Genomic DNA, 16,798 nt, shown 5'->3' on the forward strand with positions numbered 1-16,798 from the left:
TGTTAATTTCCATAGGGCGGTCGACCTCACTTTTAGCCTGAACGGCTGAATGGATTTCCACCAAACTAGGCAAAATTGTAGGGACTGGTAGCCCGATGTGCCTTCGCTATGTTTCAAGATATATGCTCCAGTGGATTTTGAGTAATTTAGGGTAAAAAATATATATATCTATAAGCGCGCCCGGTACGCGCACCGGGGCGCTAACCAGCGCGCTACGCGAGTTCGCGCGCGAAGCTGATTGGCTCTCGGGTGTCAGTCAACATTCCAAACAGTCCGGAGCGGCCGCCATCTTGTGTCTCAGTAGGATCGAGACACAAGAGGTGGCAAAAACAAAGGGGGAAATGACCATAAGGGGGCAGAGTAGACCCCCCGGACCCCCTAGGTTTGATGTGGGGGCTAGTTTTTTTTTTTCGATTTGCGCGGGGGGAGCGCCCGGTACGCACACCAGGGAGCGTACCATGGGGAAAAAAAATTACAGAGTTTTAAAAAAATGTAGCCTTTTTTTATAATTTGGAGGTAGTTCTAAAAAGAACTTTTTTTTCTTTTTTTTGTTGTTTTCTTTTTTTTAAATTTTTGTTGAACATTTTTTACTTTTTTTGGCTTTTATGAACTATTTTATATTTTTTTGTTATTTTTATGGGGAGAAACAAAAAACAGGGAATTGAAAACGGCTCAACATGAGCATAAAAAATCAGGAAACAATTATGGATTTTTGGGGCATTTGTGGTTTTCACCAGCACGGTTGATGAGCGTTATGCTTTGCTCACCATAGGGGATGGTCTTACCACAAAAAATACAAGTGATCTTGTATTGCCCAAACTTTGGTTGAATGTTTGGGACCATCTCCCTTGTCTCTGGTCCCGATGGAGTGGGTTGCTTTCTTTTGGAGGTGCTGGGTGAAGATTGGGGAGGGTTACTGGCCAGTTCTCTCACCTCTACGGCAGCATAGTTGTTGGGATGCTTGTGCTGCATGTGTCAAATCATGGTGTTATTGCCAAATGAATATTTCTTATTAGGGTTCCCCCTTGAAAGTTCAATGCCACGGATTTGGCAAGTCACCTTTGGCGCATTCACTTTCTTCTTGCCCTCTGGGATGGAAAAAAACTCCCATACAATGTGCTGCTTTGGCCTATATGGGGTATTGTCTTCTGGCAGCCACCTCCTCCCCTCCTCCTCCTCCTCCTCCTCCTCCTCCTCTTCTTCTTGACCACCAATGTGATGTTGTGGTGGTCCTCTTGGTGGTGGTGGTGGTGGTGCAGATGCTCCAGCTGCTGCTGCTACTGTAGCTATTTTAAAGTACAAAATATTACTCAAAGATCTCCAAACAGGTCTTCCTCAGTCAAAGGACAAAGTCAGACTAAGGAAAAAAGGTGGGGGCTTTAATCATTTCAGAAAAGGGTGATGAACAGAGTTTCTGAATTAAGCAGACCACTCTTACCCAGTCCAAAGATCAGGGCTTGATCCATCACCGTTATTTATCTCACTGCCCCATCCCAGCTCAGAACCTGGCTATATGCAAATCAGTCTGTCCCTGGCCCAGTGCATCATGGGAACAGGGCAGACTAAACTACCAAGCCAATTCTTCACCAGAAAGGAGACAAGCTACCGGGGACCGGTTTCTGGCATTTCAGCCGTCTTCGGCCCGGCTTGCTTGAATCCTGATGGAGCAGTGAGAAAGGGACTCATGTCTGAGTATACCCTGCCACACCTATAGTGGCCAAAAACGATTCAGAAAAGGGGGTGGGGATGAACAGAGTGTCTGAATTAAGCAGACCACTCTTACCCAGTCCAAAGATCAGGGCTTGATCCATCACCGTTATTTATCTCACTGCCCCATCCCAGCTCAGAACCTGGCTATATGCAAATCAGTCTGTCCCTGGCCCAGTGCATCATGGGAACAGGGCAGACTAAACTACCAAGCCAATTCTTCACCAGAAAGGAGACAAGCTACCGGGGACCGGTTTCTGGCATTTCAGCCATCTTCGGCCCGGCTTGCTTGAATCCTGATGGAGCAGTGAGAAAGGGACTCATGTCTGAGTATACCCTGCCACACCTATAGTGGCCAAAAACGATTCAGAAAAGGGGGTGGAGATGAACAGAGTGTCTGAATTAAGCAGACCACTCTTACCCAGTCCAAAGATCAGGGCTTGATCCATCACCGTTATTTATCTCACTGCCCCATCCCAGCTCAGAACCTGGCTATATGCAAATCAGTCTGTCCCTGGCCCAGTGCATCATGGGAACAGGGCAGACTAAACTACCAAGCCAATTCTTCACCAGAAAGGAGACAAGCTACCGGGGACCGGTTTCTGGCATTTCAGCCGTCTTCGGCCCGGCTTGCTTGAATCCTGATGGAGCAGTGAGAAAGGGACTCATGTCTGAGTATACCCTGCCACACCTATAGTGGCCAAAAACGATAAGAATTGGCTTTTGTAGTTTGGTTTGCCCTGTTCCCACCATGCACTGGGACAGGAACAGACTCATTTGCATACAGCCAGGTTCTGAAACTGGGATGGTGCAGTGAGCTAAAAAACGGTGTTGGATCTAGCACTGATCTCTTGACTGGGTGAGAGCTTTCTGCTTAATTCAGAGACTCTGTCCCTCACCACCCCTTGTTGTAAATATTTTTGTCCACCCTAAGCGTGGAAGGGTATTCTCAGATGTGAGACCCTTGCTCATTGCACCATCAGGATTCAAGCAAACCGGGCCGAAGACGGCTGTAATGCCAGAAACCGGTCCCCGGGAGCTTGTTTCCTTCCCAGTGTAAGAATTGGCTTTTGTAGTTTGGTTTGCCCTGTTCCCATCATGCACTGGGACAGGAACAGACTCATTTGCATACAGCCAGGTTCTGAAACTGGGATGGTGCAGTGAGCTAAAAAACGGTGTTGGATCTAGCCCTGATCTCTTGACTGGGTGAGAGCTTTCTGCTTAATTCAGAGACTCTGTCCCTCACCACCCCTTGTTGTAAATATTTTTGTCCACCCTAAGCGTGGAAGGGTATTCTCAGATGTGAGACCCTTGCTCATTGCACCATCAGGATTCAAGCAAACCGGGCCGAAGACGGCTGTAATGCCAGAAACCGGTCCCCGGGAGCTTGTTTCCTTCCCAGTGTAAGAATTGGCTTTTGTAGTTTGGTTTGCCCTGTTCCCATCATGCACTGGGACAGGAACAGACTCATTTGCATACAGCCAGGTTCTGAAACTGGGATGGTGCAGTGAGCTAAAAAACGGTGTTGGATCTAGCCCTGATCTCTTGCCTGGGTGAGAGCTTTCCGCTTAATTCAGAGACTCTGTCCCTCACCACCCCTTGTTGTAAATATTTTTGTCCACCCTAAGCGTGGAAGGGTATTCTCAGATGTGAGACCCTTGCTCATTGCACCATCAGGATTCAAGCAAACCGGGCCGAAGACGGCTGTAATGCCAGAAACCGGTCCCCGGGAGCTTGTTTCCTTCCCAGTGTAAGAATTGGCTTTTGTAGTTTGGTTTGCCCTGTTCCCATCATGCACTGGGACAGGAACAGACTCATTTGCATACAGCCAGGTTCTGAAACTGGGATGGTGCAGTGAGCTAAAAAACGGTGTTGGATCTAGCCCTGATCTCTTGCCTGGGTGAGAGCTTTCTGCTTAATTCAGAGACTCTGTCCCTCACCACCCCTTGTTGTAAATATTTTTGTCCACCCTAAGCGTGGAAGCGTATTCTCAGATGTGAGACCCTTGCTCATTGCACCATCAGGATTCAAGCAAACTGGGCCGAAGACGGCTGTAATGCCAGAAACCGGTCCCCGGGAGCTTGTTTCCTTCCCAGTGTAAGAATTGGCTTTTGTAGTTTGGTTTGCCCTGTTCCCATCATGCACTGGGACAGGAACAGACTCATTTGCATACAGCCAGGTTCTGAAACTGGGATGGTGCAGTGAGCTAAAAAACGGTGTTGGATCTAGCCCTGATCTCTTGACTGGGTGAGAGCTTTCTGCTTAATTCAGAGACTCTGTCCCTCACCACCCCTTGTTGTAAATATGGCTTTAATCATTTGGCAAAAAAAACTGTTCTGCACCAATAAAAAGTGTTATTTTCAGGTCACATGACCCGACGCGCTTTCGCGACACGCCCTCTGGCGCGCCCGGGGGCGCGTCGCGTAAGCGCGTCGGATGCTTACGTTGCGCGATCGTATTCGCTCGAGTGCTTCCGGGTGCGCTTACGCCGTGCGTATCACGCAGACGCGGCTACGCGATACATCACGATGATGTTTTTGTTTGCGGCAATAGCGCTAACGGGACGCTCACCAGTGCGCGCCCCGGGGCGCGCCAGAAAACTGCGCTTTCCGGTGCGCTCACCGGGGCGCGCACCGGAAGCACACCAGGGCAAAAAAAAATATATAGTATTATATAGATATACAATATAGGATTCATTATAAAAAATATTACATTTCATAGGTTTGAGGCCCTATATATAGTTAGGAATTAGCATTTAAAAAATTATGAAATTCACTGAAAAAACCATAGGTTTCACACCAGTTATAGTTAGGAATTAGCATTTAAAAAACCTATACAATTCACTGAAAAAACCATAGGTTTCACACCAATTATAATTAGCTGGAAATTTTACTGACATAAAACCATAGAAATTCCAACGTTATAGTTAGTTGGACTCACTATAACAAGCGCGCCTGCAATGCACTGCTGATGACGTCACATATTACATCACTCATGACATCGTCAGTGACATCACTCATGACATCACTTATGACACTGTCCTTGTGACAGAGTGACATACCTCCTTTTAGTGTAATGTAACCCTTGAAACACATATTCAAAAATAGAAACTAACATTTTCAAAAAAATTGAGATACCCATACCAGTTACAACAACCAATTCAGTAATTCCACCATCTATATATACATCCACTCATTCACCAACAGTTCTATATAGTCACTCATACATATACTCACTCATCATATGTAGTGATACATCTATACATCCTGTTATACACCGACAGTCATCCAAAAGTTACTCACATGCATACTCACACATGCAAATAAACTATTGAACATCCATTTATTTGCATATACAACTATACTCACACTACCTCCTTACTTCTAAGGAAACTTACACATACTTACTCTCTTAAACAATCACTTATAGAAACACATACTAATTTAAACAGGAACTCTTACAATCTCTTACTCTCACATATACTCACTTATATACATCAAAACTCACATACACTAGATTAAAATATATGTCGTTACTAATAAAGAAAATAGTGAGACAGTCATTCACTCACTAACACACACATATACACACTCATCCACCCATACAGTCCTGCACATATGCTGTCTTAAAAACACATACAAACAGTGAGTCAGTCACCAACCCATGCCGCCACCTCTACACAAAGTGAAACACTGATACATATATTTCAATATTTGAAAGTTACTCGCTAAGATATGTATTCAATAAGATACACTTAATAAGGCAGTTAACCAATCATTTTTTTTTTTTAAACATCCATTTACACACTTATTTAACCATTTATTCTTCCATCAACCTTTACAAATACATACATAAAACATATTGATTTTTCAGAAAGACACACATTCACTGGCTGGTGTCATCAGTGATGTCATGAGTGATGTCACTGACGATGTCATGAGTGATGTAATAAGTGATGTCATCAGCAGTGCATTGCAGGCGCGCTTGTTTTAGTGAGTCCAACTAACTATAACGTTGGAATTTCTATGGTTTTATGTCAGTAAAATTTCCAGCTAACTATAACTGGTGTGAAACGTATGTTTTTTTCAGTGAATTTAATAGGTTTTTTAAATGCTAATTCCTAACTATAACTGGTGTGAAACCTATGGTTTTTTCAGTGAATATATATATATATATATATATATATATATATATATATATATATATATATATATATATATCCGGTACACCGCGTCTCCACCCAGTGGCAAAGTTCCACCACCGCTGTAAAAACTGAACGGACACGGGCCAAGTAAGTGCTGAATACCTTTATTCGTGCAAATTCAGCACAACAATCCTGTTGACTCTGCCTGCCGCGTTGTCAGTCACGCGCCGCCGTCAGCTACACAGGACACGGACCCAGTTTTGGAGCCTCAATTGTTTATTGCCAAAAGGTCAGAGACGCGTTTCGCGGCTTGCGCCGCTTGTTCACTATACATATATACACACAGAAACATTAAAGACTGCCCAGTGAAGACTTTCTTTATGGGGAAACTGCAAAAGATGCCTTCTGAAAAACATTGCTGTCCAGAGATGAACTGAGGACTAGATTGCAAGCATAAGTAAAGCGAGTATTTCAGACAATCAGGCACAAAAACTGTACTTATCAGCAGAGGGGCAATTGAAGTGTGGCTCATCAACCAATATGATTGAAATCTGGAGAATTTACTTTAGATAGATCAGAAGGACCTGAGTTGGATTTGGTGGTAAGGGAAGATTCTCATCTGGTGGAGAATATGCTAGAAGACAGGTATGGCATATTTGTCATGGTGTTGGATTTTTCACGAGAGGGAATCTTCAGAGAGAGAGTTTAGCCCTTCCACCAGAGCAAGAGATCTTTTATTACCCACCTCTAAATCGGTCTTTACTGGTTGCGGTATACCTAGGAACAGGATTTGTATATTTAGGAAAAGAGATGAATAGGCATGCTGGGTATCCATGTGCACAATGTAGATTTAACTGACTCCTAGAGAGATGAGCATTGGAGACATTTTGAGTTCTCTTTGATATAAGATTAGAAATACTAAAGGCAAACACATTTTCTTTACGTCCATGAAATTAACATTTTATCCCACATTTTTTATTTTAAATATGAATGTAAAATGTATATCACCAGTTTTTGCATGTCGCTGGCGGTTGGGATGACGCTTCGCCTCAATGTATTGTGTTTGTCGCAAATCTCCTTTTGAACAGCAGCATTATCAGTTACCAGTTTAGGATCTAGGCTCTAAAAAACAGAATCAATGTAATAAAATTTAGTCAGAACAGTATGGATATAGTGTAGTGTCCTAAGATGAGGTTACATCAACCACATAAAGTGTGCAGAAAAAAATGCAGTTCTCTTTATCCAGTCCTACATCTCAGACAATCGCCAATAGGCATTCCAAAGCATTCCTTCGTTTGATGCTGGCTTGCGCTTGCGATGTATTGTGAAATCATCCATTAGTTGGGCCCTTTAGCGTATGTTCATAGTTAGTGAAAGACATCAGTCTGAAATCTGGTCCAATCAAAATAAGACAATGGTGTAATGACTTGTGATTAATTGTTTAAATTGTTTATTGACACCCTTTTCTTTTTAATAAAACTTTTTCTGAACTTAAAAAAAATAAGCCAATGGTGGATTTGGGGGCATCCACTCTGCCAGTGCAATCCCTTATTTATTCAGTGTTTTTGCAAGGCCTGACCCCTTCTACATATCAGATGGGTGGTCTGCACGATAGTATATAATGTGAGATACTTCCTCGTGTGAGAGACTTTTATTGATTTTATTTGTTTGGGTGTTTGTACATTGATTTCTGTATCTGTTTATGTTTTGTAGGCTCAGTTTAAACTAAAACATGACCAGGCGCATTAAGAAGTACGAGTGCAACTGTCAAGCCTATCTTGATTGTGCAGCCACTAGTAACATGAGTATTTTAAGTCAGTCTTGGTGTTATCACTTTAGTGTATGGATGCTGTAAACAGATTCCATGGGTTTAACCTGAGAATAAGAGGCGTGCGCCGATTTTATTGGGTAAGATTGTTCAGCATAGAGAGCGATTATTTAATGGTTCATCGAAGTCTGTCCAGTAGTCTTCACAGCATGGTTTCCTTTTCCCATCTATAATATTGGGAGTTATTCATCCTGTCTTTCCATTCATCTGCCTATAGAATAAGATGTATCTGTTGATTTATTTTAGGCTATTTTTTTTTTTAATGGACACAACTCATTGCTTGTTTATTGTGTCTATGAAGAAGAGGTTTCTAGTTTGTCTAATAGCAGAGGTAAGATGACTATGAGCAGCCCAGGTAAGGTATGCCCAGGAAAGCTACAAAATGAGATGACTGTACAATATCCAGCTAGAGGCAGGTTATATGAAATTTGTTTCATATATAATTTACATCTGAAACAAGTTTCATATTAAGACAGACAGGAGATTATAGCTGCAGTAATTAAGATAAGTACTGCTTGCAGGATAGGTTTTCAGGCTACTACCAAAAACAGCACAGGGTTAGTGGTTAGGGTTCATTGAAGTAAAGAATTGATACCAGGAGTAAACAGGACCTAATGGCCTGGATTCCCTAAAAGAAGTTCAGTTAGAGTATTAAATATAGTAAAGTTCCAGAAAATCCATCAGTGCCGGGGTGTAGTAATGTTTGATGAAAGTTCCAGGATCATTTAGAGTTCCCTTTATTTATGTGTGTGTGTGTATATATATTCACTGAAAAAACCATAGGTTTCAAACATGTTATAGTTAGCTGGACATTTCACGCATACAAAACCTTTGAAATTCCCCCGTTATAGTTAGTTCAGCTAACTATAACTCGAGCGACCGCAATGCACTGCTGATGACGTCACATATTACATCACTCATGACATGGTCAGTGACATTACTCATGACATCACGTATGAGTGAAATGTCCAGCTAACTATAACATATGTGAAACCTATGGTTTTTTCAGTGAATTTGCAATCTTTTTTAAATGCTAATTCCTAACTATAACGTGTGTGAAAGCTATGGTTTTTTCAGTGAATTTGCAAGGTTTTTTAAATGCTAATTCCTAACTATAACGTGTGTGAAACCTATGGTTTTTTAAGTGAATATAAATATACATACCTTTTATATATATACATACTCAATGAACACAACGGCTCTTTTTAGAGCCAACCAACATTTAAACACTCAAACTTGTTATTTAACTGTGATTTTATTTTTATGTTTTTTTCTGACATGCGCGCAAAGTGCGATTTTTTTTTGCCCTTCGGGGTCTTTCAGGGACCCCCTGAGAAGGCCTAGGGGATCAGGGAGTCTCTACCCTGCCCCTTTTCACGTTCTCCACTTTTGTTTCGGGCTCTCTTCCGCCTCGAGGGTGTGGCAACGTGCGCACACCTCGCAATTTTTATTTTTTCTAAAATGTTTTTTTTCCCCTTCGGCGTCCTTCAGGCACCCCCTGAGAAGGCCTAGGGGGTCAGGGAGACTCTACCATGCTCCCTTTTCACATTCTCCACTTTTGTTTTGGGCTCTCTTTTGCCTCGAGGGTGCGTGCAACGTGCGTGCATCTCACGATTTTTTTTTTAATGGTTTATTTGCCCTTCAGGGTCCTTCAGGGACCCCCTGCAAAGGCCTAGGGGGTCAGGGAGTCTCTACCCTGCCCCCTTTTAACGTTCTCCACTTTTGTTTTAGGCTCTCTTCTGCCTCGGAGACACAAAATGGCGGACAACACTTCCTGGTTTCCACCGATTAGAATGTTGACAGACGTCTAACAGCTAATCAGAATTCCGCTCGCGCACACTTGATTCGCGCATGGTGCGCGCTTATAGATATATATATTTTTTCTTTTGATTTTCTCAGGAACTACTGGAGGGATTTACACCATTTCAGCTAAAGCGTAATCTGCGAATCAGACTCTACCATTTTGCCAAATTTCTTGTAATTCCGTTCAGCCGTTCGGGCTGTAGCCGTGTCTAATCGTCCTATGGAAAATAACATGGGGAAAATACGTTTTGGGACCCCCTTTTTTTCTCAGCCCCCACTTGACGAGTCCCCCCAAAACTTTCAGGGAAGGAGCAGAGTGGAGCCGCCCCTCTTCTTTGAGAAATTTGCGAAGATTCAACAACCGGCGCCAAAGTTATTCCCAATTGAATGTTGGAGATTACCTATGTAAACTAGGTACCAACTATAACTACCTACTGGTGACTGCCAGTTGGTAATGTATAATATATATATATATATATATATATATATATATATATATATATATATATATATATATATATATATATATATATATATATATATATATATATATATATTGTCACAACAAGTTATCTCCAATAAGGAAGACGCCGCACACCACTTCAACGTTGATAAGTTCAATTTATTTTCCTTCAGGTTCTCTCCCACCTAGGCGTTTCGGACTATACAAGTCCCTGGTCACGGTATACAAAACAAAAACATATCTATCTATCTATCTATCTATCTATCTATCTATCTATCTATCTATCTATCTATCTATCTATCTATCTATATATATATATATATATATCCTTGCAATCTCTGTTCACCACGGCGTTTTACACCGAACAGAAAGGAGGACCCCAAAGCGGCAAATGAATTTCAAGTGGGAAGATTTATTTGCTCTCACGAAATGGTATTTCAGGCATGACGCGTTTCGGTTAACTGGTAACCTTGATCACATAGCAACACTGCAGTTAGTTACATCATTAAATACACATTTTTTTCAAGCATAGTGGTCATGTGACATTAAACAGTGAAGAGATACTTTTGTTGACATCATGTCCTTATACATCAGTAGTGACCAGCTAATGCATTGTCAAATAGGCTTTAAACGTTAATGTTGGATATGTATGTCATTTGCTGCATAAATGCAATAAATAACTAAAAACCATATATTTGTTCATTTAATTTTAAGTTTCACTATATTGTTAGCAGCATTATAGATTAAGCGAAAAACTATAGTGAAATTTCCAGCATAAATGCCTAAAAAGTATTTTGTGCAATATGACGCAAAGGCTATGTAAACAACTCATAATTAAAATTTCATATAATTATAAATATGGAATAAAAAGTATGGAGCTAAAACATAACGGCATAAACGCCTGAAACCTCTGTGTGCAAAATTACGCTTTTTAGTGCAAATTGTATATTTGTGCAAATACTGCAACTCGATAACTTAGTGAACTTGATTAATACACAACCAACAAATTTGAATTTAAACAGAGCCTATATGTACAATGCAAACTGTCTTACTTGATTCCATATGGGCTAACAATTGAGTTACATGGCGTTATAAAATCCAAGCCTGGAAATCCAACACCACCCCCCCTAAAAAGCTCATATGTTCTAAAATCCATTAAGTCAACAAAAAGTGCATAGTGCTGTGCAAACATGAAAAAATATGTGTAGTGGTTAAAAGATGAGAAATGAGAGGGTACTAATTGACATATAAAAATTTGTTCAAAAAAATTTTCTTTCAAAAAATTACCAATACAGTTTTAGTTTTAAATGGCATTCCAGATCTACTACAGAAACGTGTGCATATCTTCAGTGGTGTTCAATCCATTAGGAGACTTACTATTAAGATTAAGAATATATTTAGTCTCCAGCTGCCTTAGCATGCTTTCTCTATCCCCACCTCTTTTCGGAATAGGCACTGCGTCAATGACATAATAGGACAGACACTTGATGTTTTTGTCGTGTGTCACTTTAAAGTGCCTAGCTACTGGGTAGGTGGGGTCGCTGTTGATGATTGCTCTAATATGTTGTAGTATTCTCACGTGCACCGGTTTTTTGGTGCTCCCCACATACCTTAGGCCGCAGGTGCACGTGAGAATATACACAGCGAATTCTGTGCGGCAGTCAAAGTTCCCCTTTATTTTCAACTCTTTTTTGCTAAAGGGAGTGCTATATTTGCTGGTATTGACACCAATGGTGCACGCTCGACATGTGGAGCATTTGAAAAAACCTTGTTTTACTGGCATCCAAGTTGGAGCAGATGCCCTGGTTCCTGATGGTTGTGTTAGCTGGACAGCCATAATTTTACACCTCCTGAAGGTCACCTGTGGTTTATTAGGGAGGTCTTCCTTCAGGATGCTGTCAGTCAACACAATGGGCCAATTTTTATTTAGTATGGCTCTAATCTTGCGCTCTTGTTTGCTGAATGTTGTTATCAACCTTGGCGTATCTTTGTCTTTTTCTGACTCTATGCCCCCCTCAGATTCTCTCTGTATGGGCAATAGTTCTTCTCGTGTTTTGTTATTAGCTCTGCTGACAGCTGTGTTGAGCATTTCCTGTGTGTATCCTCTAGCCTGAAGTCTTATTAAGCTTTCATCCCTGCACTTTTCATACTCTTCAGGGGAGCTGCAAATTCGCTTTAGTCGTAATACCTCACCATAGGGTATACTGGCTATCAGATGCTTAGGATGTGCGCTAGACGCATGAAGGATTGCGTTCCCTGCTGTTGACTTTCTGTAGGCAGTTGTTACCAATTTGTTATCAATCACCATTACTTGAACATCAAGAAACTCAATTTTAGAGGTGCTCAGGTGCGAAGTGAAAAATAAATTGTAGTTATTTACATTGATCTTCTCTACAAATTTCTTGGCACTCAGACTGTCTCCTTTCCAAATAACAAAAACATTGTCTATAAATATATATATATATAGATATATATTTAAAACAATGGCCTTGCAGATTGGGAGGTCACTCGACGGCGCTCATTTGTCATGTAGTCTGCCTTCAAGTTCCACACATTTGCTGTTTCGAAGTAAAAACCTCTTCTTCTTGGGCAGCAATTGTTACATCTGAAGTTCGCATTACTTTTTAGTAGCATTTCCGGTTTTATTTGTTTGTTTGACCGCCCTCCCATAGGCGTATGCAAAGTAAAGTTCTTTCTAATGCATGCTGGGACATCAAGTAAGTGTGGGCGGAAAATCCGTTCCTCTCGCGGATTTTCAGTAAATTTGCAATCCGCGAACTCTCGGGAATTTACCGAAAATCCGCAAATTCGCACGCAGCGGATTTTCTTTTCTTGGTGATACAATTTTGCGGCGCGCGGCATTCACTTACCGTCATTCAGCGTTTGCTGAGTTGTTTTTCTCGATATTTTGCGCGTGCTGCGCCATTTTGGATCCCGCGGGAGTTTGGCGAGAGCGATTACGTCATCGCGGCTTGCCACCTTGCACTGCGAGAGTTTGTCAACGCGAGTACGCCGTGATCACGTATCGCGGGAGTTCGCAATTGCGAACTTGTAGATGCGGCGGGCAGCAACAATCTCGCACTCGCGAAAATACAAAATTTGCAATTCTGCACAAGAAATCCACCAGCAAGCAGCATAAACCTTCTGGAAATGATGATTTTTGTCGGAATAACTTCTCAGGTTGACATTTGCCTGCACTTTTTTTTGCAAGGAGTCCATTTTGGGAGGGGGGGGGGAGGAAGTGCCCCACAGTCTCCAACTTCCTGTTCCTGTCCAGCAGGCTCCTCCCAGTGCTTTCTTCATGTGCTGGTCACTTTCATTCGGATTCTTCACCTGGAAGGATTACTTTTTGTGGATGCTGCTGGATATTTGGATTTGAGGCCTTTTTGACTTTCTTTGGATCACTTTTGGATTCGAAATTTCACAAGTTAGTTTGTTTGGGGCATTACAGTTGCTACAACTACAATTTTGGAATTTTCGATTTTTGGGCTGTTTTGGGGCCTTTTGCCCAGGGGTACGCAGTGCACGGCCGGCTCTAGGCTCATGGTGGCCCTGTGCAGGGAGCGTAGGTGGGGGCCCCGGAAGAGGGGGTCCGGACGGGGCGGAGCTCAGGAAGGTGTTTTACTAATAATACGTCCAGAAAAGTTGTTAGATGATTGACCAGTAAATTTGCGGCTGCTCCTACCCTTCCGAATTCGTCTCAGAACGATACAATTTAGGAGGAGGAGGGCATTGTGACACACGACCTGAGGGGCTGGGCACACAGACAGCTGCAGTGCCAGGGCCATGACAGGGGCACCGGACCCCCACAACCCCCCAGAGAAATAATCGGTGGCTCTTTGCCCGGAAACAGTAATATCGATGCCATATCGAATATGGTGTCTTACGCTTGGCGGATGGCCACGTCCGTTGCAGACACTGCATAGCCACCTCGTGACACAACAAGCGACTCATATTTGCAAGGAAAAATAAAGTAGGGAAACTCGAGTTCACACACTACTGAACGCGCACTCTTAAGTGCATCAGCAGTGCACTGTGAATCGGAGCATTTCACAGGCCTGTCACAGATAAGAAATGCTATCAAAACGAAATCTTACAAAACAATATACTACTAGCCGGCAGCAACTCATACCCGGACAACGTTGGGACGGGCTGCTATTAAATATAGTTTGATGTGATTGCTAGACTGCAGTGACCTTAGTGGTACTTCTGTTTCTTCAAGCTGGTGATATCTGGACAAGAATGATGTCTGTTTTTTTTGTCTAAAACCTTTTAATAAAAACACATTTTTATTTTCCTCCAAAAGAGAAACTCCGAATGTGCCCTGCTTTTCATATGAGACACTAACTTAGTGCATGCATTTAGGTTTTGAGCTCACAGTTCTTCCAAACCGACGGGTACCGTGCTACATAACCCAGCATCTTGTCCATAATGCACAGATTTGCAAAAAGATAGTGAACAAGCATTTGCAATGCAATAGGTCGCATTTATGCGAGTTTGAGCTATTGGCATTGTAAATGACAATGACTTCTATTTATGTTTTGCTTTTCAAAACATAAATAAAAGGCACTGTAATTTACAATGCCAATAGCTCAAATGCATGTAAATACGCAGACCTATTCCATTGCAAATGCTTGTTTTCACAATTATGTCAGTTAAATCAACAAATAGTGCTCAGTCTGAGCCGGGTCCTTTTCATCAGCAGGCTGTCAATGCTCACACCCTCATGTGTTTAAACTTTATCGGGCCTTCTCAGAGGGAGGGGGATGGGTCGGGGCACCTTTCTGAATGAAGTGCCTTCACAGCTGGGGCTTCCAGTGCTGGGTCGCAACGGATCAAAAGGCTGTTGATGTAACGTTGTGGCGCGCAACACCCATTGGGCTCACGGGGTTTCAGCGCCCCCCCGCCCCCTGGAGTTACACCTTAAACCAAGCACAGCTGGTTCTGCACCCTACCAAACATCATTCTGACCTTACAATGTCCTCTACACAGGCTATGTGAACTTCCTTTGCTACAACGACTGGGTGTGAGGCAAGGGAAGAGCTGCCTAGGACTGTGCTGCACTTAGGTTCGGACTGTGTGACCCAGAGGCACTGGTGATAATTAAAGAATCTGATCAAATCTGGAACATCGGGGGTCAGTAAGGGACGTCACCCTATTTAAAAGAGGGCCTGATATTGCCAACACCTCTGCAAATCTCTGTAAGTGCAAGGGTTGGAGTTATGAATTAGGAGAATTTGCAGCACCTGGTAATTACTAGTCTGCACCCCCTCAATTGACCCCGGATACACATTAACAGAACAATCTTGTCAATATTTGCCGGGAATGTATGCCCAGTATATGTTGAGAAATGTGGGTTTTGGTGCAGAAAGCATTTTATGCCTCATTTAGACGGATTAAATCTGCAATAGGCAATAACTATGGCACACAATAAATTCTGGTCATGAGCGTATCCGATATTATTGGGGGCGATGATTATCGCCATGGGCTCTGGGGAACTTGTAGTCAGGGCCTTACAACGTTGCCCCTTCAAACTGGGACATAACATGCAAAATCCACATACCCTAGTATTACCGGGCATCTTCCCTCAGCAGACATCAGTGGGTTAGACTGACCGATGTGGACCCGTAGACATTTGAGGTAAAATCCGCCCAATCTATCATTTCAACTCCAGGATATAAAGTGGTTTGAGCGGGGCTCAGAATTGTCAGCTCCTTTTCTACCAAGGATCTTGGCCCTTTCGGTTCAAAGAAATACAAGCAAAGCAAGATTGCAAATCCCCTGCTCACAGGAGATGATCCCGAGTGTCCTACCTCAACTACCCCACAGAGACATCAATAAGGGAGACAGAGAGGGGGGGGGGGGGGGGAAAGAAACAAACAAACAAATAAACAAACAAAAAAATAAAACACAGAAAGAAACAAACAAAGAAAGATAGAAAAAAAAGAAAGAACGAACGTGCCAGGCCCAGGCATAAACAATCGAGCGGTGTGGGCGGTATTTGACCAGTCTCTACTAGACCTGGAACTGGGCTTCAGAAAAAGCTCTAGTGCGGGGATTAAAACAGACCTATGGGTCCCTTTAATTGAAAGTTACCTCACCTTCTGTCATCTGCTTACACAGGCCCAAGGCCGCTAGAATCATGCGATTTTACGGCTGCTGCATTTTCTGCATAAATATGGATTTATCACATGTGACACATAATCCGCCTTCTGCTGCATGCATTGCGGACGTCAAACAAAAATAAATATTTTCTCGCTCAAAGGCCTCAAAACTTACAACACAGCGCACCCTGTGGTACCGCACAATGCCAGGCTCATTGCAGAGGAGAACTGGTCACCTTTGGGACAACGGTCATTGTATTACTGTGTTAAACTGGTGTGAAGGATGTGAAACTTTTACCCAGACATTATTAATAAAACAAGGGTGTGATAAGTTTAAAGTTTATCTGAAAAGCTCATAAACTTTTCGTAGTTTGTATTCCACAAAACTCATTTTTTCCTGCGCTTTTCTCACCGTGAAGCAAACATTCACTTTGTACAAAGTTTCTTGTGTCTTTTAAACCTCTCTAAATGTCACTTTGTCACCATTATGAGAAAAAACTGTGCAATTTGGTACACTCGAAAAACCTTTTCTGATGGCCTATTGACAGCAGCATACATACTCATACAGTTATTCCATCACCCCCTCCGCCTCCTTACCCGGCCCTGCCTTTCAGATGTACCGGTCTGACTTGTGACAGACTATGCTTACTCCCCAAGCCTTTCCGAAAAAGTTTCCTGTAGAAAGACCCTGCCACACTTGGTCGTATGTCAGCCCGGGCTGACACAGCAGCTGTATAAACCCAGAGGCC

General features: G+C 42.5%; 1 protein-coding gene across 2 annotated transcripts in view; it reads right to left on the reverse strand.

The window, feature by feature from the left end:
• LOC147709474 (serotriflin-like) overlaps window positions 1-16,798 on the reverse strand; it is a 356,117-nt gene that overhangs the window by 232,877 nt on the left and 106,442 nt on the right. For both annotated transcript variants that reach the window (XM_086925498.1, XM_086925497.1), the window contains exon 3: window positions 6,860-6,973. In XM_086925498.1, coding sequence (XP_086781624.1) covers window positions 6,860-6,973 — 114 coding nt within the window. The remainder of the gene's footprint in view (window positions 1-6,859; window positions 6,974-16,798) is intronic.

The sequence above is a fragment of the Lissotriton vulgaris genome, chromosome 6 (genome assembly GCF_964263255.1).
Source record: "Lissotriton vulgaris chromosome 6, aLisVul1.2, whole genome shotgun sequence".
Lineage (NCBI taxonomy): Eukaryota > Metazoa > Chordata > Amphibia > Caudata > Salamandridae > Lissotriton > Lissotriton vulgaris.